Below are 26,441 nucleotides of genomic sequence, written 5' to 3'. Positions count from 1 at the left end.
TACAACTCCTTGCTTTTTAGTGGCCTATGCTGATTTCAGCCCAATTAGAGAAAGCTGAAAGCTCCTGAACTCTTTTTAAACTTAGTGCTGCGTCAACAATGAACAGCCTCTTGTGCTGATTTTAGTCTGATGAAAGAAAGCTGAAAGAGTCCAAGCTCTTTAACAACGAGCAACCTCTGGCACTGATTTCAGCCCAATGAAAGTCTAAGATCTACAGACAAAGACTGACAAACAACCAATGTGCAAATACAAAAAAATGAATAAAAATGAATAACTAAATAAACAATACTGAGAACATTAGTTGTAAAATCCTTGAAAGTGAGTCCACAGGTTGCGGAATCAGTTCAAAGCTGAGGTGAATGAAGTTAGCGACGTTGGTTCAGGAGGCTGATGGCTTAAGGGTAATAACTGTTCCTGAACTGGTGGTGTGGGACCCAAGGCTCCTGTACCTCTGTCCTGATGACAGCAGTGAGAAGAAAGCATGGCCTGGATGGCGTGAGTCTTTGATGATGTATGGTCCTTTCCTGTGGTAATGGTCCTTGTAGATGTGTTCAATGGTGGGACGAGATTTTGCTGTGATAGACTGAGCTGGATCCACTACTTTTTGTAGACTTTCCCATTTCTGGACATTGGTGTTTCCAAACCAGGCTGTGATGTATCCAGCCAGGATATTTGCCTCTTGCATCTATAAGGCTTTGTCAAAGTTTTAGATGATATGCTGAATCCATGCCAACTTCTTTAAAAAAAAAGAGGCACTGCCATACCTTCTTTGTAATGGCACTTATGTGCTGGACCCAAGAGAGATCCACTGAAATGATAAGCCAAGGAATTTAAAGTTACTGACCTTCCCCACTTCTGAGTCCCTAATAAAGGGTGGCTCATGGACCCCCATTTTCTTCCTCCTAGAGTCAATAATCAGCTCTTTAGTTTTGGTAAAGTTGAGTGACAGGTTGTCGTTATGGCACCATTCAACCAGATTTTCAATCTTAATCTGTATGCCGATCTGTCACCACCTTTGATTTGGCCAACAACAGTGGTGTTGTTAGCAAACTTAAATATGGCACTGGAGCTCTACTTAGCCTTACATAAGACCATAAGACCAGAAGACAAAGGAGCGGAAGTCGGCCGTTCGGCCTATCGAGTCTGCTCCGCCATTTTATCATGAGCTGATCCATTCTCCCATTTAGTCCCACTCCCCCGCCTTCTCACCATAACCTTTGATGCCCTGGCTACTCAGATACCTATCAATCTCTGCCTTAAATACACCCAATGACTTGGCCTCCACTGCTGCCCGTGGCACCAAATTCCATAGATTCACCACCCTCTGACTAAAAAAATTTCTTCGCATTTCTGTTCTGAATGGGCGCCCTTCAATCCTTAAGTCATGCCCTCTCGTACTAGACTCCCCCATCATGGGAAACAACTTTGCCACATCCACCCTGTCCATGCCTTTCAACATTTGAAATGTTTCTATGAAGTCTCCCCTCATTCTTCTAAACTCCAAGGAATACAGTCCAAGAGCGGACAAACGTTCCTCATATGTTAACCCTCTCATTCCCGGAATCATTCTAGTGAATCTTCTCTGTACCCTCTCCAACGTCAGCACATCCTTTCTTAAATAAGGAGAACAAAACTGTCCACAGTATTCCAAGTGAGGTCTCACCAGCGCCTTATAGAGCCTCAACATCACATCCCTGCTCCTATACTCTATTCCTCTAGAAATGAATGCCAACATTGCATTCACCTTCTTCACTACTGACTCAACCTGGAGGTTAACTTTAAGGGTATCCTGTACCAGGACTCCCTGACTCTCTTCCCTGACACCCTTGAGTGTCTGGTATACTGCTGATGTCTTCCTCAGTGAAGACTGATGCAAAATACTCGTTCAGTTCCTCTGCCATCTCCTTATCTCCCATTACAATTTCTCCAGCATCATTTTCTATCGGTCCTATATCTACTCTCACCTGTCTTTTACTCTTTATATACTTGAAAAAGCTTTTAGTATCCTCTTTGATATTATTTGCTAGCTTCCTTTCATATTTAATCTTTTCCCTCTTAATGACCTTCTTGGTTTCCTTTTGTAAGGTTTTAAAAACTTCCCAATCCTCTGTCTTCCCACTAATTTTTGCTTCCTTGTATGCCCTCTCCTTTGCTTTAACTTTGGCTTTGACTTCTCTTGTCAACCACGGTTGCATCCTTTTTCCACTTGAAAATTTCTTCTTCTTTGGAATATACCTGTCTTGCACCTTCCTCACTTCTCGCATAAACTCCAGCCATTGCTGCATAACTACAAAATATACTACAGTCATAAGTATAAATGAGTAGAGCAGGGGGCTAAGCACACAGCCTCGTGGTGCATCTGTGCTGATGGAGATTGTGGAGGAGATGTTGGAGGGCCAAACCAAAGTGAGGAAATTGAGGATCCAATTGCATAAGTAGGTATTGTGGCCAAGATCTGGAAGCTTATTGATTAGTTATGAGGGGATGATAATGTTGAATGCTGAACTGTAGTCAATGAACAGCACCCTGATGTATGCATCTTCATTTTCCAGATGTTTCAGAGCTGAGTGAAAAGCTGATGAAATGGCATCTACTGTTGCCCTGTTGTGACAGAAGGCAAATTGGAACAGATCAAAGTCATTCCTCAGGCAGGCATTGACATGCTTCATGCCCAACCTCTCAAAGCACTTCATCACAGTCAATGTAACTGCTACTGGACAACAATCATTGAGGCAGGTTATTACGTTCTTCTTGGGATCCAGTATAATTGAAGTGTGCTTGAAGCAGGTGGGTATCTTATACTGCTGAAGTGAGAGGTTAAAGATATCTGTCAACATTCCAGCCAGTTGGTTAGCACAGGTTTTCAATACACCGCCTGGGTAAGATGCTTTCCATGGGTTCACCCTACAGAGACTGAAATCACAGGGTCATCGGGGGCTGTGGGATTCCGTGAAGGAGCCTCCAGGTTTTGACAGTCAAGTGCGAGCATAAAAGGTATTAAGGTCATTTGGGAGCAAAACCTTATTGTCATATATATTGTTTGGTTTTGCTTTGTAGGGGGTGATAGCATTCAAGCACTGCCCTAGCTGTTAAGCATCCTTCTATGAATCAACTTTGGTCTAGAATTGCATGTGAGATGGTTTTCCAGAGGTCATACTTGGACCTTTTATAACTTCCTTGGTCACTAGACTTGAACACCTCCAAACTAGCCCTCAGCAGATGCGGATCTCTTGGTTTATCCAGAGCTTCCAGTTAGGAAACAGTCTGAATGATTTTGTGGGGACACACTTGTCCACAAGTGTCTTTATAAAGTCCATGATAAACATGGCATATTCATTCACATCCTCTGAGGAGTTCCTGAACATGGCTCAGTCCACCGGCTCAAGCAATCCTTCAGCCATTCCTCTGCCGCTTGTTACTACCACTTTGTTATCCTTACCTCTAGTGCTTTGCTCTTTAGTTTCTGCCTGTATGCAGGTAGGAGTAGGACAACCAGATGCACAGATTACCCAAAATATGGTCTAGAGATGGAATGGAAGGCATTCTTGATGCTAGCATAGCAATGGTTGAGTGTGTTAGGTCCCCTGGTGCTGCAGATGATGTGCTGATGATAAATAGGCAGAGATTACCTCAAGCAAGTATGATGGAAGTCCCTGGCAAAGATGTGAAAGGCATCAATGTAGACTGCTTCTTGTAGAATAATCATCGCACTCAATACATCTAAGATGTTGACGCTCAGGACCTGAAGCTGCTCACCCCACAAAGAGGACTGATACGTATTCTCCCAACTTTCCCTTTCTGAATTCCACAATCAAATTTTTGGTCTTGCTGAAGCTGAGTGTGAGGTTTTTGTTGCAATACTACTCAACCAGTTGATATATCTCATTCCTGTTTGCATCCTTATCACCATCTGCGATTCTACCTACAGTTGTCTCACTGGCAAATTTATAGATATTGTCTAATGGTTTATGTTATTAGTTTAAAGCATTCATCTATTCTACTGAAAACTCAGCCTAAAATGTTCCTCCCCCCAGCTGCCTAATTGGTTCTACTTCCAGCGCTTTCTGTATTTACTTAATTTTATTCAATGTAATAAGATAGTAAATACAATATCCAATTCGCAGGCAGCATAATCTACTTTTGTAATGTTGATAGAGAGATAAATATAGGCTAAAATACTGACAGAAACTCTCCTTATATTCACCTCCATCTTCTGGGATAGATTGGTCTTTGTTTTTAATCTTTACTGAGTGTTCTAATGTCTTCAAAGATGCAACACTCTATCAACACTAAAATGGAGGAACAAACAATCTGCTGGAGGAACCTGGCAGGTCAACCTGGGGGAGGCGGGCTGAGGCAGGAATTGTTGAGGTTTTGGATCAGAGCCTTGAATAAGGATCTTGATTTTTGTGCTAAAGTTACTGAAGCAGGACTTCGACCCTTGTTCTTATGACTTGGATGTTAAAGTACTAACAACTAATCTTTGTTTATATGTCTTATACTTCCATTCAAATGGAATTACTTTGTTTTTATAAAGAACATTTTAGAAATTAAAGGAAAAAGGCTAGATAATGGAATTGATAATGCACAAATCATATTTACCTTTAAATAGTAGACCTCACAGTTGTTACTAATGTGGTTGTTTCCTAAACATAATTTGGTTAGGGCATAAAGTTTCTGTAAACCACGTAGAGAAGAAATGTTGTTGAATTCTAATGACAGATAGTGGAGATGTGTTAACTTATTTAGACCAGAATCTTCCAAATCTTTCAATTGATTATTACCAAGATTCAATCGAGTTAGGTTGGTCAGCTTTGATATCCCTATTAATAACAAAAATAAATAAATAAAAATCCAGGAAAAAAACAATAACAAATGAACATGCCTTTACAGGAACAAAACAAAATTCTTAGTATAGGGATAGTAGTTTAGTAAGTGTGCCATAATATACCTCACATTACACAATATTACGAAGTACTTCAAAGACAATAAACAGTTTTTAAAATATTTACTTATTTACTTATTATGAAACAGTAAGTAACACCTGATCCCTACGGGCTTCCAACAAGGCAATTCCTTCAGTCTCATTAACTTCTCCTCACTTTTTTCTATAGTCCTGCCACTTCTTTTTACTCATATGTCCATCAACTCCCATTTAATTCTTTTGCCATGTACTTACACTATGGGGAGATTTACAGCATCCAGTTGACTTGTCAATCCTTCTATGAAACAGGGGACAAAACTGGAGTACCCAGCAGAAACCAGGACAGTCACACCGATTTGAACTGGGTTCCTGGAACAGTGAGGCAACAGACCAAACTGCTGTGCCACGTTATCATCCTCTGCATCACCATGCCATGAAAATGCAGGATCATACAGCACATCTCACCTCTGCTGACTGACATGCCTCTCTACACCAATCACATTTGTCAGCACTTGGCCCACATCAGGCCTGTATGCCTTTCTTATCTAAATACCCATCCAGTTGACTTTTAAACAAAACTGGAATGCTGGAAAAACTCAGCAAAAGGTGTAAGGAAGCTTTTCAGGTCAAAACCCTCCCTTCAGGACTGGGAAGGGAAAGGACAGGTTACCAGTGTGACGAGAATACACATAAATTAAGAGGTTAGCTGTCCTGTGCTGGCACCAGTGGGATCAGCAGTTGGTCTGCCACCTGTCTTCAGGAGAGAGAGAGATAAGGAAAACAATGGAGCAGCAATTGGAGATGTTAATGAAGGGACGGGAGAGAGTAAAGGAAGGAGAGCAGTCAAGATCGGCTCCCCTTTTGAACCCTGAACTGTTTGAAGTGATGGACAGGTGATACCCCAGCAGGGGGATAAAAAGGGACAGGTTCGCTAAGGCAGGACACACACGACACCCCGAGGTAACGAGACCCTGGAAGCGGTGCGTCTCTCACAAGTCGGTGGGGAGTTTTGGATGGCTGGTCGCAGGACAAGCCATAGACGCACAGGGTGAAAAGGCACGATCGGCAGGAACCTGGTGTGTGTCCACCCTTGCCTGGGTGCCAGGTTCAACGCAGAGAAACGATCGTATCGGGAAACGGAGGGGTCACGGTCGGTGACCTCAGATGACATCACAAAGGACTCGCCCGAAAGCTGACTGCGAAGGTCTGTGTGGAAGCCGTTTTGAATATTCATTCGTTTTGCTCTCTCTCTCCTTTCCCCCACTGTCCATTGCCACGGCAGCGATTACTGCGAACTGAACTGAACTAAATTGAACTGAACTTTGCGTCACTTTGAAACTGGTCATTTACCCCTAGACAACGATAGAGCTTGATTGATCCTGTTATCTTAATTCTGTGTACATGTATGTTTATCATTGCTGAACTGTTGCATTCATTATCCTTTTGATTAGAGTACTGTGTTGCTTGTTTCTTTAATAAAACTTTCTTAGTTCTAGTAATCCAGACTCCAACTGAGTGATCCATTTCTGCTGGTTTGGCAACCCAGTTACGGGGTACGTAACACCAGTATAACCAGTAACAGCACATAGGGATGAGATAGAGGCTGGTAGTGATAGGTGGAAGCAGATGAGAGGAATGAAGGCTAGATAAGGATGGGGGTGATGGATAGGTGATAGATGGAATCAAATGATGAGGGGATGATGAGTAGATGGGGTAGGGGATAGGTGAGATAAATGAAGGGAGAAGAAAACTAAAGAGGACAGGTGAGTGTGTGTGGGAGGTGAGCACAATGGGTGTGTGTGCTTTTTCTAAAATTGGAAAATACAGACCTTTCAAGGCCTTTTAAGCATTTTAATTATACCTCCCTTAGCAGTTCAATCCAGATATTCACCATACTTTATGTGAAAAACATACCCCTCAGAACTCCATTAAATTTCTTCCCTCTGACCTTAAATCTGTGCCTTCTAGTTCAACGCCCTCTTAGGTTTTAAAAACAACTGCCTCCGGTGTTTCAGAGAGAATAAGCTCAGTCTATCCAATATCCCCTGGACAACCCTTCATTCAAGGCAACATCCTGGTGAATTCTTTCAACACTCTCTCTATTGTTACATCTTTTTTGTATTGTGGTGACCAGAACTATACACAATACTCTAAATGTGATCTAACCAATGTTTTATTGAGTTGCAACATGACATCCCAACTCTTACACTCAATGCCTTAGCCCACCAACTGCCTTTTTCAATACTCTATCCACCTATGTCACAATTTTCAGGAGGGGATGGACTTACATCCCAAAGTTTTTATGTATATAAACACTCATAAGGTCCCTTCCAATCTGCATATATGTCCTACCAGAATCTGACTTCCCAAAATACATTACCTTACAATTGTCTGGATTAAGTTCAATCTACCACTGTCCATCCAACTTTCTAACTGATCTATGTTCTACTGTCTCCTTGGACAACCTTCTTCACTATCTACGACTCCACCAGTTTTTGTGACAACTACACCTACATTCTCACCCAAGTCACTTACATGTGTTACAAACAACAAATATCCCAATATTGATCCCTGCAGTTCATCATTTGATACAGATCTACAGCCAGAAAAACACCCATCCACCAGTCTGCCACTTCCCACCATGTCAATGTGAAGGATCTTGACTCAAAATGTCAACTGTTCACTCTTTTCCATTCATGCTACTTGACCTGTTGAGTTCCTTTAGCATTTTGTGTGTGTTGCTTTGATGTCAATTCTGGATCCAGTCTGCCAATGTGCCAGGAACCCATTGTGCTTTAACTTTCTGAACCAGCCTACCATTCAAAAGCTGAACTAGAGATCACTCTGCCTTCATCAATTTTCCTCCTCAAAAACCTCAGTCAGATTTGTGTGACATGCTTTCCGTACACAAAACCATGCTGTCTCCTCCTAATAATTGCAAAGTAGCCAAAAGCAAAAGTTAACATAAAGGAAATACACATAAATGGCAAATAAACAAGTAATGACCTCAAAATGTGATTCTATAGAGTTAAACTAAATACTGCAATGCAATTGAAAATGTACTTACTACAGATCCAAGGCACCAATTGGAGCAAACCCCTCTTACCAAAACTCCCTGGAAAAAAATCTGCAAATGTGGAAATTCAACTGGTACCTTCTAGTTTAGTAATAAAGTTGTCTTCGAGAGAAAGTTCTTCAAGTTTAAGGCACCGATCCAAGCCTTCAAGCCTACGAATTATATTGTTGTTAAATGAAGCCCAACGCAAATTCTCTAGTTTATCAAGATTAGTGAGTTGTGAAATATTCTGTCCATCCAAATTTAATGCAGTAATCTGCAAATGATAAACAATAATTAACATTTAAGAGGTAGAAGATTTATTATGACTGGTTTACCTAGTAATCACAATTTAACATCTTGGCTGTAGATCCAAGGAGTGATAATTCTAAGTTTTTCTTCCAAATTTCATATTTGAATGCAACAGTAATTAGGCTTGTATCAGTTGCTAGAGGAGCATTTGAGTAGTACTGCAATATTAACTCATATATTTATCTTTTCTTTGTACATAAAATAAAATTCATTGGACCACCATAATGAAACTTACAAAATTATAAAGACAAATTAACAACTAAATAATTGGAATAATGCACACTAAGTTAAATGGGTATATATTATGCCAGAATTAAATCCTATACCAACAAAGATTTTTTTTTGTAATAATACCTACGTATTTTTGTAAAACACTACTGAAAATGAATTTGGATGCAGAGTACAATGCCTCAATATGACACATTTAGCACTGGATAAACAAACTTAATGACTCAGATATCAAAGATTTGTATAAACCTTAGAAAACCAGGCTGTGCCTTGGTCAACAGATGCACTTGGCATGTTTTTGTTGATCTGAGTCAGGATCTGAGCACAATTCATTAAACTGAGGCAACGAGGGGGTACTTCATCTGTCCGCGAACAGGCCAACAAAGAAGCCTGGCAGAGAAAGGAAAAACATTACCTTTGGTGATGAAAACTTCATTGAGTATAACAACACTGAAAGGATTACCACTTGCCCATTAAGTTGGGTGTGTGTATATATATAAAACACACACACACACACACACACACACACACACACACACAAAATAATTCAGCAGATTAATTGCATTTAGGTAATTGCTCAGTATAATAAATTTTGAAAAGTAAAACAAGAATGGATATAATGAGTGATAAAGATCTGACTAAATTCTTCATAACAATTTTACACTGAGTAATCATTGTAATAAATAATGTTGTTTTACAATTAAGAAACAGGATTTTCTCCCCTCACATCAATTAAAATGCAGACTATACAACCTTAAGTGAAATAGAGAGCAAGAAATCACAACAGCTATTTGTCTGACTCTACCTGGTGTATTTTAAATTGTGATAATCAGTAAGGTTTTTTTAGACAGTATTTTATTTTAAATGTGCATGTGAAGTATCAGGTTTTTGTATGGTACATGATATTTGGATTACCTGAAATAAAAACTGGTTTGTCCAATAATATACGATAAATTAGTGGAGCACAATAGCCTAAACAGGCAAGTCAAATTAACTGAAATCAAATTTGTTCTAACCTTATTACAAGTAACTCAAAAGAAAATCATAAGTATAATTAGTACAATCAATGCTAGTCCTACCTGTGTTACCCTAAATCCAGTAGTAATATGCAAGGCTGCTGCAATTTCTTCCTCTGTTACACTGCACCCGTTCAAATTAGTGAGAGACTTTAATTGGCCAATGGCTATTGGACGTACTAATGCAGGCTGTTCAAATAATTGAGGTTATGAGAAAAGAAGAACGATGAAATACTCTAAAATTAATTAAGCTGCAGTTAACATTTTAAAGCAGAACAATATTTATACATTTTACTTTACAAAAGAAAGTATGAAATTATACAACAAAACTTGTGGTACAAATCATTCTGACTCATCCATTGGCTCGCTTCAGGCATTCAGATAAAAGTCCCTGACATACATGCACCCTAGCCTCCACAAGAAGATTAAATGGAATTTATGGTAGCCCAAGCATGCTAGAATTCCCAATATCAAAGTTTCAAAGGTTCATTTATTATCAAGGTATACAATTCTGAAATTCTTCTTTTCCAGATTGCCATAAAACCAAGAAAGAAAAGAACTGCAGCATGATCATCAACCCCTAAATCCCTGCTCCCCCACACAAAAAAACTGATCAAAGATGGAACAGGCACATCAACCCCCAAATACCCCTCCCCCGCACACAAAAAAATGAGAAAGATTGGGTGAAAAACACTGAATACAAAAAACATAAGACTGAAAAAAAGTCCACAGTCTGAGTCCACATCCAAAATGCAGAAAACCTGGCTAACATTCTCTCTCTCCATACCAGTGATAAAAAGGCAGTCTACCCTCTCCATAGCAGAGTGATCTCACCAGCGTTAAAAATGTAGTCTCCCCTCTCCATAGCAGAACAATCTCACTAGCAATAAAAAGACAGTCTCCCCTCTCCAGCAGCAGAGCAGTCCCCCAGTGATAAAAAGGCAGGCACCCAGCATTTCAATCTCCCTTGTTGCTTTAATCAACAAACAATGGAAGCTTTTATTGGTGAAATGGAGTCAAACATCAGGTCGCAGCCTTCTCACCACCGAGGTTCCTGCATGCTACCCCGACCTCCCGGAATCCCTTCAGAGACTGCAGAGCACTGAAACACCCAAACGATCTCCAAACCGAAAATCACAGGTTCCAATAGTTCCAGAATCACATTCAAGATGAAAAAGACATAAAAGAAGTGAAATATATGGCTTCATGATCTATCCAGGAGGTGTTGACCAAAGGAGCATTGTACACAGATGCCATCTTGACCAGAAAATTCCACAGAGTCATTTCTCTGTTCCTATGTCTGACCCCATTGACCTTGCTCATTTAAATGATGATTCTCACTGTATAGAATGGGAAAGGCAACGTTTCTCTTTGAATATTTTAAGGTACAGTATATCTCATCTTTTAAATTGCATAACTACTTTTTTAGATTCTGATTTCTATTAAAAAGCCTTACAATTTTGGCAGAAACTAAAGATTCATCTGTGGCTTTGCCTTCCATCAAAACTTGTCCAGGGTATTCCAGGACCAGATGAGGTCCAAATGACAACAGACTGTCCATGGCCTATTGTCATTTGGACCTTACCTGTCCAATACCAAGTAGCAGAGGTCAAACAACTTCAAACTAGCCAAGCTAAGAGTAGATGATCTAGAACCATGGGTGTTGACCCAATCCAAGAAGATCCAGGAAGATCCAGTGCACTATCAATGAATTGCTATTTTTATAGCCTATGACTGACAACACACCTTGATGGCAATCACCAACAGTTGGAAGACTGGTGAATACACAGCATTGAACATGTAAAACTTGAAGTTATTCAAGTACAAGCTAATTCTGTATAAATGTATTACTAAAAGACATACTTGTTTTTACCTTATTGTATAATTATACAAGTACAGTTTAAATATAACTAAAGTTAATTCTACATTTCCACATATTTAATAGTGGGAATTCAGAAAGAATGGTGCTTATACTTGTGTCTCTCCCCAATCCACTGTTCTCTTATTAATGTTCAATTCAATTACACCCTTTGAAAGTGGAAATAGATAATGAAGAAAAATGTATAAATGAAATTACTTCATTACACAATTCAGCATAGTTCAATTTCCATATATTGTTACATATCTGGCCTTGAAATTTGCCTTGAACACCCACTGAACTTAAAATTAAATGAAAAATAATGCTGTGTAGCTACTAAATTACATGTGAGCTTGCAACAGTGAACTCAAAGGAAAGAGCATGACCGAGGAACTTTTGATGCCCAAAGTGGAACATTAATGAGCTGCAGTGTGGCATACCAATAAAATTTATGTTATGCATCCATCATCAGAAAATTCATCAAGTGTATTGAATTGTCCTTGCACAGAGTGAGGCCTTTACGCAAGGACAAAAGAATTGCTGTAATTATACTTCAATGTGGGGAAAATGTTTTTGTGCAGATCACTGAAAAAAATACAATGTTGCATGATCAAATGTCTAGGCCTATTTGTATTAAAAATAATGACATAACAAACATTGAACAATGTAAGGGAATTACTTAAAGATGTAAACTGTTGGATTTGGGCATTTTTAAAATTTTCTGTTAACATTGTCCTGTTTCAAATTTTTAGACTTCATGACTGTTATCTCTACAAAGAATACCTTTTTCCATGGATTGTGGCGGAGATCAAGTGTAAGAAGGTCAATTGCATGTTTACGAAGGACTCCAATTTCCTCTTTAATGTAAGTTAGTTGATTCCAACTCACGTCCAAATATTTAAGTTTATCCATTCCTTTGAATCCATCTAATGTTGTCACATGGTTGTGGCTTGCATCCAAATATGTTAATTGTGGCTGCAGAATTTTAAAACAATGTAATAAGGATTGAGATTTTACTGTGCTAGATAGATGCAGTAATGGGATCTTCATGACCATCTCAGTTATTATCCTTTTGCTGATCACCATTTATACACAAGTAGTTAAGTGACATAGGTGGCATAACTTATGGCACTACATTGGAGAGACCACTTTATTGTGGAAGTGCCTAATGTTAAGTGCTGAAGGACAAGACTCTCCAAGCACATTACCAACCCCCCTTCCCACCACCCTTCAAACTTTCAAAACCTTCAGTTGCACAGGAGAAAATCACCCTTTTGATTTGAATAATGCCTGGAAATATTCAATTAAACTTCTGAAGTGGCATACAATGATCCGCAAGTGGTCATTATCACTTCCTTGTTTTAGTTAATATGAAGAGGAATTCCAATACAACAGAGTGAAAAGAGAATGCTGATGATTCTATGCACAGTACTGTATTTGTCAACATGGAATGGAGAGCGAGTTTGTAAACCTGGCAGGAGCAAATGATGTTGTTGGGAATGGCATGGTGGAGCACTACAGAAACCAAGGTCATTTGATTTCAAACAACTGGTTTACTGATCATTACAGAATATCTCTCTGGTGCTTCCCTCTCCTCAACCATGATTCCCCTCTCCCTGCACCCTTCCCACTCTCAGTCCACAATAGAGACCCATATCAGATTTATCATCATCACTCACACATCATGAAATTTGTTTTTACTGCAGCAGCAATGCAGTGCAATACATAAAACTACTACAGTACTGTGCAAATATCTTAAGCATCCTAGCTATATGCATGAGTCTACCAAACTTCGCATAACACTGTAGCTGCAGCACCAATAAAAATAAGCATTTCATACACCTTGTTTACCACTTGCATCATCACTTTCATTGACTAGCGATCTGGTCCCAAAGATCCCTCTGTATCTTGGTGCTTTTAAGGGGTCCACCATCTGACCTCCCAAAGTACAATACCTCACACTTGTCTGGATAAAACTCCATATTGCACTTCTCTATCCACATCTATAAACTGATCTATATCCTGCAGTATTCTTTGATATTCCTCTACATTGTCAAAAATTCCAATAATCCAAACCCAAACTTAATTTGAAATTATCTAAATCTTACATCCATCCCACAATGCGAGGGAGTAAAAATCTTTGCATTATGACTCTATCGCAATGTACATGTGAATTTATAAGTCTAATGGCTTGTAGAAAGAAGCTGTCTTGCAGCCTGTTGGCTCTGCTTTAATGCTGTGGTATCATTTGCCAGATGGAAGAAGCTGAAAGTTTTTGATTGGAGTGGCTGGTGTTCCTGATGATATTCCAGACCTTCTTTACGCACCTACTGCTGTTAATGTCCTCCGTAGAGGGAAGTTCACATTCACAGATGTGCTGGGCTGTCCGTACCACTCTCTGCAGTGCCCAGCAATCGAAGTTGGTGCAGTTCCCGTACCAGGCGGTGATACAGCCAGTCAGGATGCTCTCAATGGAGCCCCTGTAGAAGGTCTTGGTGTCATCTGCAAACATGCTGATCCACTCATCTACATTTTTAATCTAAATCATTGATATAAATCACAAACAAACAGAGGTCCCAACACCAATCATGGGTGGAACACCACTGTCACGGACCTCTAGTTACAATAACAGTCCTCCACCCTATTTCCTGTTTTATTTAGACAAGCAAGTTCTGAATCTAAATTTGCAATTCGTCCTGGGCCTTTATCATCTGAATCAACCTATCATGAGGGATGCTATCAGATCCCTTACTACAGTCCACGTAGTTTAAATTCCACTGTTTTATCCTCATCAAGCTCAAGGAAGTAAGGATAGTGATAGGGAGATGGAGGTCAAGTACAGAGGGGGAAGTAGTAGAGAAACCAGAGGAAGAAATATTTTGATGTTTTTTCCATAGTTAAAGTATGAACCAAATATGTTTTTGGTCACTGCTCAGAAGATAAATGTTAGATTTCCAAAATTTTTGCAAACAAATTTTCACCTTCATACATGAAAGATTGGAGGAGACTCTCCCTGTTCAAATTTTTCCTCTGCTAGCCATCTGAATAATATTAACACTCCTTTTTGATGATGGCGATTGAAGATTCCCAAGTTAATGGAATGAAAACTTGAATAATAAGTGATAATAAAATAAAGATAAGGAGAAAGAAGAGGATGCAGTCAGAGAGAAGGAATTATTTATATTACAAAATGAATCACATCTAAATAGATCACTGACAATTTTTCTCAATTGTTCCCGCACCATTTGTAAATATGTACTTTATAGTTCAATATATGGGTAATTGTGGCTTAGTATTAATTTATACCACAAATTCCTTGATGTGATCCATTGATAATTCTCAGTAAAACCAGTAAACTAATTCTAACACCTTGAAATAAGGATGAATTAAACCTATTCCATCTTTCAATTTCTAAGGCAGCTTATGGGACCAATGCAGGAGCTAGACTCTTCCACAGATGGAACAGGTGGTGGGCAAGGAGATAGATGGGTGAATATATATGTTGCAGTTTCCTCAATCTACCACTTACACAGAACTGTTGTGTGCTCCCAATAAATGACCTTGAGCTTCCCAACTACCATCCTGGATACTCCTTTTTCACTTAAAGCAATCATGGGGCAGAAGTTCCGAGGAGTCATTGGGGATGTTACACTTCAAAGAACTTTGACCACATCCTTGAATCATTTCTACTGTCTGCCTGGTAATCTACTGTCTGTCTGGTACAAAGGTCAAAGTAAAATGCTTCAGGAATCTGGTACAAGACCAGAAGATATAGTAGAAGAATTAGGCCATTTGGCCTATCAAGTCTGCTCTACCATTTCATCATGTCTGATCCAAATTTCTCAGTCCCAATCTCCTGCCTTCATGCTCTGACCAATCAATAATCCATCAATGTCTGCCTAAAATATACAAAAATATTTGGTCTCCACAGCTGCCTGTGGCAAATAATTCTACAGATTCACCTCTGGCTAAAGAAATTCCTTCTTATCTCTATTCTAAAAGGACACCCCTCTTTTCTGAGGCTGTGTCCTCTGTGTCTTAGACACACCCACCATAGGAAACATCCTCTCCACATCCACTCTATCAAGGCCTTTCCCCATTTGATAGGTTTCAATGTTCATTCTTCTTAATTCTAGTGAATACAGGCCCAGAGCTATCAAATGCTCTTCATTATCATAAGGCATTTAGATGACATAGCCTGTCCAATGTTGTTGACTGACTGTTTTTTGGGTCTCAATACTGGTGGTGTTAGCGGAGAGGTAACACTGACATTGGTTTACTTGTCCACTCTTACATTCTGGAATAATTGCAAACAGAAATCTTTAAGTGCTACAGTCTTTATGGTTGAAGGCCTCCTTAGGTGCTGAGAATTCAGGTATTCTGCTGAAGTAATGATGAAATATGGTGACAAATCTCCGAATCATGAAGACACAAAATAAAAAAAAGGAAGTGCGTAGTTGGAGGTGATGTTTTCATGCACCTGGTGCTAGTCACTTTAATTGACAGAAATGCTGTTGGAAAATATCTTGTGGACTCTCTGTGATGGATGATGCCAAGCTTTTTGTGTACTGCTGATGCTACATTCAGCTAAGTAAACAAATGCAAAATGGGGAAGTGAGTTACATCGCAATTAAAAATGAGAAATTATTAATTAAATTTTAGGCAAACCTCTTGCTATGGATGGTGAAGGATTTGATATTATGTGAATGTCAAGGTAAGTGAGACTTTTTATCTTGTTAGATATATTCATTCATTGGTAGTATTGGGTCATGAACGCCAGTAACCATATTAGCACTCCATGGCTGTAAGCAATCCAAGTTTCATCATATATAATCAGTTTGAAGGAATTAATCAATAGAACTAAACTTTGTCATCCTTAATTTTATCCTTTATTTGGAGAAACAATCACTGATAAACATAGTTGGAAGTGTTTTGAGTGTAGGACATTGCCTGAATGAATTCTTGCAGTGATGTGCTGGTGCTAACATTGTTGCTTTCCAGCAATGACAGCCTTCTTCCTTTGCTCTGTGTAGGTGTGTAGCTGCATAGGTGTACATGCGTGCGTGCGTAATGTGCCTTCAATTCATTGGGGGAGCTCCTGTTCCAATTCTCATTAACTTCAGTTTTACTGTAAATTTATGCTGAAAATATTTATAGGATTGAAACAGATCTACACATAATTTACTGTAATCATGTCATTTTGTCATTTCTTACCAGGTTTGTAAGATCATCCAGTTGTAAAAGTTCATTGAAACTAACAACAAGTTTCTGTAGGTTTATAAGTTTGGAGATACCTTTTAGTTTACTTAGACTATGCCCATGTAAATTCAGAATCTGTAAAAGGAAGAAAAATAAAGAAAAGTCATGTCCTTAAATTAAGCCTCACAGTAGAATTCATAATTATTCTTCACTCAGTAGCTATTTCCATAAATGTGAGTTTACTGTGCTTTCATATCCTATATTAAGGAATAGTACGTTCCTTGATTTAAGAAATGCAAATTCAATTTATTTTCCAAATTATAATTTAGAAGATAACTATTCTGTGACTATAGCTTTTAACAATATTTGTAGCTTGGTAGCTTGTACTTCACATAAAGGACTTCATACATTTAGGATTGATTTTTGTTGTTGATTTTGTAGCACAATTCAGCTTCTCCTTTCTCTTGGATAAAGTTGAACAAACTCCTCAAAAGGTTCCACAATACTGAAATGAATTACCTTTCAAGGTTGCTTACCAAAATTTAAGCACCTAGCCAAATTCCCCTACACAAGTAGGTATTCGTATTAGAATTGGATTTTGTTCTTTTTTAAAGAAAGGATTAAATTAATATCCCTGGATAAATAATGGGCATAGATTCCACTTCAAAAATCTATCTGATAACGTAGTAATATTCTCATTATGAAATCTTAAAGTAATGATATGTAACTATAACTTGGTTTTATTGCCGCATTAATTTTAAAATGTTTCAACTTGAATCTTGAGTTATTGTGAGGAACAAATGTTTTGCCAAAATCTTAAGTTACTTTATATAGATTTGACTGGAAACAACTCACTGTGATGTGATTCAGTGCTGAAGCTTTAGATATAGAAAGTAATGTCATTTCTTCCAAACATAAGATTTTAGGTTTTTGCTTCACAACAGGATCCATTCTCAGAACTTCTTCATCAAGGGCCTTGGCTTGCTGTATCATCATTATTTCTGCTTTACCATGCTTTCTTTGAGATGTTTTATTTTCAGAAAAAGCAGAATAAAATTTCTGCTGATCATTCTAAATAAATATAATTTGTCAGAAAAATTATTAAACACATTCAGTTAACTGTTTCACAAAATGCTTTTTATGGATTATATTTTCTTTAACTCATCTCCAATTCAGTTTTTTCATCAAATGTGCAGATAATTGAACAAGTTATTGACCTTATAAACTATAATGTAAATTCACTGCATTTTAGAATTATAGAACATGTTTATATCATGCAATGAGTCTATTCAGCCCAGCTCATCCATGCCAATAAAAATAGAGCGATCTAGTCTAAACCTAATTCCTGACCTCCAGATCTTGATGCATAGCTATATAGGGTATGGCACATCAAGTACTTTTTAAACACAATGACACTTCTGGCTCCGATGATCTATAGACCACATCACTTTCAGGAATGAGAAGGGGGAAGATATAGTGGAATTCTCCACAACGACCTGTAATCCCTCAATTAATTACTTTAAACCAATGCCTCCATGTAAGTGAACAGGTTTTAATAGTGCACTCAAACCAGTTTCCTTATAGCTTTTTCCACATCAATTAAATCTTCCTCCAAAAAAAACTCTAATCTACCCTACCTAGCCACCCGGAAAAAATTCTCAGTACTACAATATTTTCCTAAATCTCTTTTGTAGCTTCTTCATGTTATCATGTGCTTCCTGCAACATGAAGGCCAGAATTTTTCGTAGGTTTTCAGATGTGGCCTTACTTGTACAGTGGATTCCAATTAATTGGGCTACAGGTTAAGTGGGGCAGCAGCTTACTTTGGACAATTCTTAAGGGCAAAAACTATGAGAAAATAGCCAGGATTCCCTTTGTTATTTGACACTCTATACCACTTAATTGGGACAGGAGAGTGTTGCTGAACAGTTTCTATTTAGCACGAGTTGCGTGCACTTGCATAACCGTTAGATACTACTACACTGTGCTTTAAGCAAACATTTTTTAAGTAGCATCATTTGACTGTGTTTGCATTCAAAAAGCAGTGATTTTTTTTGTCACTGATATTTGGCAAGAATTAAGCAGTAAAACAATTCAGAATTTTTTGTTCACTGCAGTTTCAATAACTCAGGCTTGGAGATGCCAAAAATGGCCATGAGTAAAAATGAAATGATTTCACTACTTCAAAAAGTTAAGAATTGTGAAACATTTGAAGGTATCAGGAATCATCTTGAATGTTACAATGAAAATAAAGATTTGGAGGATGCAATTGTCGATAGCATTGTTCGAAGGCAGTCTATTAGATTAGATTCAACTTTATTGTCATTGTGCCAAGTACAGATACAAAGCCAATGAAATGCAGTTAGCATCTAACCAGAAATGCAAAGAATAGTGTTATTTACAAAATAACTGCAAATAAAAAGTAAGTGCTACAGCACACAAATATAAAAGTACTGAGACAGTACAATATGGGTGCAATATTGCTTAGCGCTGTGATGTGAGGCTCACAACATGCTGGAGGAACTCAGCAGGTCGGGCAGCATCCGTGGAAACGGTCAGTCAATGTTTCGGGCCGGAACCCTTCGTCAGGACTGAAGAGGGAGAGGCCTATAAAGAAGGTGGGAGGAGGGTGGGAAGGAGAAGGAAACCCGATGCAGATTGGGGGACTGCTTCGTCGAGCACCTCCGCTTCATCCGCCACAACAGACAGGATCTCCCGGTTGCCACCCACTTCAACTCTGCTTCCCATTCCCATTTGGATATGTCCATACATGGCCTCCTCTACTGCCATGATGAGGCTAAACTCAGGTTGGAGGAGTAACACTTCATATACCATCTAAGTAGTCTCCAGCCCCTTAGTATGAACATAGAATTCTCCAACTTCCGGTAGTTCCCTCCCCCTCCTTTCCCCTATCCCTATTTCACTCTGCCCCCTCACCCAGCTGCCTATCACCTCCCTCATGGTTCTGCCTCCTTTTACTACCCATTGTGTTTTCCCCTATTCCTTCTTCACCTTTCCTGCCTATCACCTCCCTGCTTCCCCTCCCCCACCCCTTTACCTTTCCCCTTATTGGTTTTTCACCTGGAACCTACCAGCCTTCTCCTTCCCACCCTCCCCCTACCTTCTTTATAGGGCCTCTGCCCCTTCCCCTTACAGTCCTGACGAAGGGTTCCAGCCCGAAACGTTGACTGATCATTTCCACGGATGCTGTCCAACCTGCTGAGTTCCTCCAGCGTGTTGTGAGTGTTGCTTTGACCCCAGTGTCTGCAGAGTATTTTGTGTTTGTGGCTGAGATGTGAGGTTCAGCAGGGTCACAGCCTCAGGGAAGAAACTCTTCCTGTGCCTGCTGGTGCGGGAGCAGAGGCTCCTGTAGCGCCTACCGGATGGGAGGAGAGTAAAAAGTCCATGGTTAGGTTGAGATGCACCCTTGATAATGCTTTTCGCCCTGCCCAGGCAGCGTTTATGGTAGGTGTTCTCAATGGTGGGCAATTGGGTGTGATAATCCACTGGGCAGTTTCCACCACATGCTGGAGTGATTTGTGGTCTGATACGGGACAATTGCCATACCACACTGAGATGCAGTTGGTGAGTATGCTCTCAGTGGTACAGCGGTAAAAGTCCATCAGTATTCCGGGACAGAGGTGAGCTTTCTTGATGCTCTGCAGGAAATAAAGGCGCTATTGCGCCTTTTTGATCAGGATTGAGGAGTTCAGGGACCAGGTGAGATCATCAGAAATGTGGACACCAAGGAATTTGAATCTTGATACACGCTCCACTACAGCTCCATTGATGTAGTTGGGGACATGAGTGTGGCTCCTAGCATGCCTGAAGTCCTCAATGATCTCCTTGGTCTTCTGGGTATTCAGGGCCAGGTTGTTGTCGGGACACCATGCGGCCAGGTACTGGACCTCGTCCCTGTAGACCGCCGCGTCATCCCCTCTGATCAGGCCAACCACCGTGGTGTCATCTGCGAACTTGATTATGGAGTTAGAACCATGTACAGGAACACAGTCATAGGTGAAAAGAGAGTACAGAAGAGGGCTCAGCACACAGCCTTGAGGCACCCTGAGTGTTCAGGGTGAGAGTGGAGGAGGAGAGGTTGTCTAACTTAACTGATTGGGGTCTGTTAGTCAGAAAGTCCAAGATCCAATTGCAGAGGGATGAGCTGATACCAAGCTGGCGAAGTCTGGCGATCAGCTTGGAGGGGGATCACAGTATTGAATGCCGAACTAAAGTCAATGAACAGCATTCTGACGTAAGAGTTGGGGCTGTCCAGTTGGGTCAGGGCAGAGCGAAGTGCCGTGGGGATGGCGTCCTCTGTTGACCTGTTGGTGCGATAGGCAAATTGATGGGGGTCCAGGGTAGTGGGCAGACAGGATTTCAGATGTGATAGAACCAGTCTCTCAAAGCACTTTGCAATGAAGGGGGCGAGTGCAACTGGGCCAAGTCACTCAGGCCCGTGGCAGTGGAATGCTTCGGCACTGGCACAATGGTGGCGATCTTGAAGCTCGTGGGGACAACTGCCTGGGCCAGGGACAGATTGAAAATGTCCGTGAAGACCCTGGCCAACTGCCCTGCACAGACTCTGAGCACACAGCCAGGTATTCCATCCGGACCAGCTGCCTTCCGTACACTCACCCTGCTCAGGGTGGCGCAAACATCGGAGGTGGAAGGTGAGAGAGGCAGTTCACCAGGTGGGAGATCCACTTTGAGGGTGACCTCCTTGTTCTCTCGGCCAAAGTGAGCGTAAAACTAATTGAGCTCATCAGGGAGGGAAGCAGAGCTGAAAGGGGGCACAGTACTAGGTGGTTTGAAGTCTGTAATGACCTGTATCCCATGCCACATGCGCCGGGGGTCCGAGGAGTTGAAATGCTCCTCGATTCTCTGTTTGCATGTGTGTTTAGCCTGAGAGGTTCCCCTCCTCAGGTTGGCCCTGGCTGAGCTGTAAGCCTCCCGGTCTCCAGACCTGAAGGCTGAATCTTTGGCTTTGAGCAGGAGGTGAGCTTCTCTGTTCATCCGTGGTTTCTGATTGGAGAAAACTTTTATTTGTTTTTGTGATGTCACTCTATCTACACACTTGTTGATGTGCTCAAGGACACAGTTGGTATATAAATCAGTGTTAATCTGAGAGTCTGTGGTGGCATGGGCAGCAAACGGGCTCCAGTCTGTGTGCTGGAATTGGTGCTGAAGAGCAGAGTCAGCACCCTCCAGCCAGGTGTCTGCTCCAGGTGTCTGCACTGATTTTGTTCATTTACAATCAATTAAAAGAACATGGCAGCATGCACTGTCTGGATGAATTCTTCCATCGATAATAATTAGGAACCAATACACAGTTTTATAGCATTGTAGCAGTATTGGTAATGTTTTAATTTATTCTGTACAGTGGATTCCGGTTATTGGGCCATCGGTTAATCAGGGCAGTCACTTATTTGGGACAATTCTTAAAGAACAAAAACTCATTTAAAAAATAGCCGGGATTCCCTTTGTTTATTAGGGGTACTCTGTTGCTTAATTGGGCCAGGACACTATTTGCCGAAGCGTCAGTCACATGCACTTCTGTGACTATTAAGCACAACACCACAGTTAGAACAGTTTTTAAAACAGCGTCAGATACATGTGCTTGTGTTCAAAAAGTGGTCATTTTTGTCACTGATAGTTGGTGAGAAGTCATCAGTAAAGTAATTCAGAACCGTTTTGCTCACTGCGGTTTCAAGCACTCAGGCTTGGAGATGCCAGAAACAGCTGAGAATAGAAATGAAACTACAGGTATTCCACTACTTCAACAAGTTAGAAACTACAAAGAATTTAATTGAATGTTACAATGGAAAAGAAGACTAGGAGGATACAATCATTGAATGCATTGTATGAAATCAGTCCATTAACTGCATCAGGTGACTGCACTAATATGTTCAGTTAATTAAAAGAACACGGCAGAGTACACTGTGGATGAATTCCTCTGTTGACAACTATTAGGAAGTAATACACTTTTATAGTACCGTTAGTGTTCCCATTTATTCTGTATTGTATTTAAATATGTAATTTGTTACTCAGTTAAGTGGAAATTTGCCTTTTTATTAAAATACGTCTCTGATTTCCAGGTAACTCTGGCTAACTGAGGCAGCCACTTAACAGGACTAAAATGTGCAGGTTCCAATGTGCCCCAATGAACTGGAATCCACTGTATTTTAGTTTCAGACTAACCTCACTGGTTCCAGGTTCTGCACCTCCTCTCATAAAGAAATGAAATTAACTTTGCCTTTATGACCACCTTATCAAGCTGTGCCACAACCTTCAGGAATTTGTGGACATGCATTTCGTTATCCCTGCATTTCTTTCTACATCTCATTATCACACCATCACATCATATCATTTCTTCTCTAGGGGAGGAGAAGATGGCGGCGCAACGCAGCACGCATGGCTGCTTTGAAATGATATCGTATTTGTTAAGTAGGGGCTGTGCACAATCCTGATTTGATGGAGACAGACGCGAGAAGCATGGAGGAACATCTGGAGAAACTTCTGAAATGCCTGCTTCGCTGCCTCTGCTACTGTGCGATCAAGAATCTCCGGAGGGGAAGGCCCCAAATCCTCGGCTTTGCCTACTGCCTGTTGCCAGGGCCGGGGTCAAAGTGCTCGGCAGAGATGGTGCTCGGTGTCGGAGGGCTGGTCGGAGGCTCTAAGTTTTTGGATGGACTCAAGAGTCGGCTGTGGTTGGGTGCTTCCAGGGTGCTGAATCGGCAGGTTTGCGGCACTGGAAGTTCATGACAGGGAGAGTTTTTTCTTCCTTCTACTGTCTGCGTGAGATGATGGGACTTTCGAGAGACTTTGAGACTTTCTTTTTTAACCATGCCCATGGTCTATTCTTTATCAAATTACGGTATTGCTTTGCACTGTTGTAACTATATGTTATTATTATGTGGTTTTTGTCAGTTTTTCAGTCTTGTCTTGTGTTTCTGTGATATCATTCTGGAGGAACATTGTATCATTTCTTAATGCATGCATTACTAAATGACAATAAAAGAGGACTGCGTGTCCTCATAATCTAATTTAATCTAATTTATAAACTATTCACTTGTTTTGCCTCTCCAAACTTAATAATTGACACTCTGATAATAACACTTGTGAGAAAATAAATGGAATTCAATTAAATGGTTTGAATTCCATCTATTTTTTTGACCACATTATCAGTTTATTGAAATGTTCCTGCAATGTACATATTTCTTCCTTAGCATTAATTTTAAGCCCAATTTTGTATAATTTGTAACCTTCTTAATCGTGACTCGTGTAAAATACTTCTTGCTGTTGAGATCTGAAGTCTGAGACAATCAGAGACTTTAGGAGTGAGGAAAGTTTTTACATTGATAGATGTAATATATTCTGATTACTATCTTGTTAAGAAAGGATTTAGGATTTCTTCTGGAAATGCCTGACCACTCCAGAAAAATACATTTTCACTTTCTGTATCAATACCTGCTTGATATTAGTGAATGGGGTTTTAACAAAACTATTCTTAGTGAAGATTGGTGTCAAACAACTCTTTTTTTCTCAGCAGTATTCTTAAATTGGCATAATGTTGCATGTATCCAAACTGATACTGATTTTTGATTTATGCAGTTGCGGCAGTTGTCTGTGTGAAACAAGGTACTTTATAATGCAATTGAAAAGGTTAAGTATTCTTCCAAGAAAACTGATTAACATTATGAATAGTGCAATAGCTTATAAAAAAACATTAATTTAAAACTGCTAACAGGAAGGAATCAAGCTGGGTTCAGCCTGCTGCCTAAACATATTGGCTTGAGTTCCTGGCCATCTGGACATATACAAATGGCCAAATATTTCAACATGCCCTACCTGGGTGGCAGATTGGTGATGTAGCAAAGTTTAGCAGTGAATAGGCCTTAGATGGTGTATTACTGAATCCTCATCCCAAGAGTGTCCTGACAGACTTTCACAGGAGGCAAAACTAGGAGTACAGTTTTGAAGCTGTCATGGCTTTGTAACCGTTTTAGCTGCCTATGAAATTTGGAGATATTTTAAAACAAGTATAGTTGCTTTTAAGGGTCTCAGCCCAAAACATTTTTGCCATAGATGCTGCTTGGCCTGCTGAGTTCCTCCAGCATTTTGTGTGTGTTAGTTGCTTGAAATTATGTTAAAATTATTTCATTTAAAAATAATAAAAATTAAGCATAAATTTATTTAAAACAATAAATAACTTTAACACATTCACTTTAAAAATGAGAGAACAAATTCATTTTAATCACCTTATCTTTCAGAAATGCAGACTCCAATCCTATGCCAAGACCAGCTGGTATAGCACCATAGAGACAGATTCCTTAGTATATTGTGAAGGAATTCCAGCACAGTCTGGCTTTGCTTGGACTCTGTGCACTGTCCACTGATGGAGTAGAGTGATCCCCCTGCCCCTCCTCCACTTGTTATTCAGTACACTTCAGGTTTCTATGGAATGTTTCTTTACATTCTTACGTGCAGTGAAACACTAACTAGAGTCTCTACTGTAGCGGGCATGGTTTGACCAATTGTATTTGCTAAAAGTCACAAAATAGTTTGGTAAAATAAAGGCATATTTAGCAGTTTCTTACATTCTCAAAACTTTCAATTTCTTCATTAATGCCAATGGAACTTGAGAAAAGACTGTTAATAGCATCATAATGATTGTACTGTATGTAATAAGTGGCACATAATAGATATTTAACAAAATTGTAGTCAAAGTACATTTATTATCAAAGAATGTATAAATTACACACCTTGAGATTTGCTTATAGGCAGCCACAAAGCAAGAAACCCGAAGAACCCAATTTAAAAAAAAGAAAATAGCAGTCAGTGGAATATAAAATTAGATTAAAGCTCAAGGTAGATAGTAATGAAAGTAGTTGTAACTGAACTGGTGGTAAACACAAAGTGGTAGTTCCCGGGCTCTTCAAGCAAGAGATTCTGCAAATGCTGGAAAACTTGAGCAACATACACAAAATGCTGGAGAAACTCAGCATACAAGGCAGCATCCATGGAGGCGAATAATTCGTTGACATTTTAGGCTGAGAACCTTCAACAGGACTGCTACTTTTCTGATACATGCTAATGACTTGAAGAAGGAATGTCATTAGTGATTAGGGTTGCATGTAAGATATTCTGTTAAAATACAAATATGTCATAATTAACATGATCTCCATTTCTCAAATCTTTACTAAGCATACCTGTGTTAAGTATTCGAAGTCGATGAGATATTCAGGTACAACAAGTTCATGATCAAATACAAACCACTCATACTGACGAAGACTGCAATCACAGCTGCCATGGAGTTTTAAGGATTTTGAGGTTCCTTGAAGATACATAAAACATGGGAAGCAATGAAAATAATTAAAAGTTTATCTAATTTGATCGTATTTCTTTACAAGCATAAATACATTGGACAATGGAGACAAGAATCTCACTTTGATGATTTACCTATACTATAGTTTGTGCGTTTGCATTCCAATCTCAAAAAAGAAGCAACTGGGAGATGTTAATTTACAATCTGTGATTATAATTACTTTCCATGAAGGCCAGTAATTTTACCTACCCTATTAAGGTAGGTAATAACTTAAAAGTACCAGATCACTGTATGAAGATTCAGTAAGCATTAAGAAAGCTGGAAGGTGAGGTCCTGAAGTGAGTTTTGGGAACTAGGCAGAAGGCTGAAGAACAGGACCTCAAGGGTGGCGTTCTCAGGATTGCTGCCAGTGCTACGTGACAGTGATGGTAAGAATTGGAGGAGATGGCAGTTGAATGCGTGGCTGAGGAGTTGGTGCAGGGAGAAGGGTTTTAGATTTTTGGATCATTGGGATCTCTTCG

At 39.8% G+C, this 26,441-nt stretch overlaps 1 protein-coding gene across 1 annotated transcript in view; it reads right to left on the bottom strand.

The window, feature by feature from the left end:
- Positions 1-26,441, bottom strand: part of lrrc9 (leucine rich repeat containing 9) — a 121,367-nt gene that overhangs the window by 45,185 nt on the left and 49,741 nt on the right. Inside the window, exons 15-22 of the mRNA XM_072238349.1 lie at positions 25,805-25,929; positions 17,448-17,663; positions 16,608-16,727; positions 12,177-12,368; positions 9,599-9,724; positions 8,769-8,909; positions 8,079-8,256; positions 4,603-4,823 (exon numbers count right to left, since the gene is read on the bottom strand). Coding sequence (XP_072094450.1) covers positions 4,603-4,823; positions 8,079-8,256; positions 8,769-8,909; positions 9,599-9,724; positions 12,177-12,368; positions 16,608-16,727; positions 17,448-17,663; positions 25,805-25,929 — 1,319 coding nt within the window. The remainder of the gene's footprint in view (positions 1-4,602; positions 4,824-8,078; positions 8,257-8,768; positions 8,910-9,598; positions 9,725-12,176; positions 12,369-16,607; positions 16,728-17,447; positions 17,664-25,804; positions 25,930-26,441) is intronic.

The sequence above is a fragment of the Mobula birostris genome, chromosome 1 (assembly GCF_030028105.1).
Source record: "Mobula birostris isolate sMobBir1 chromosome 1, sMobBir1.hap1, whole genome shotgun sequence".
Classification (NCBI taxonomy): domain Eukaryota; kingdom Metazoa; phylum Chordata; class Chondrichthyes; order Myliobatiformes; family Myliobatidae; genus Mobula; species Mobula birostris.
Note: the sequence above shows the minus strand (reverse complement) of the source record. Positions and strands in the feature narration are given on the sequence as shown.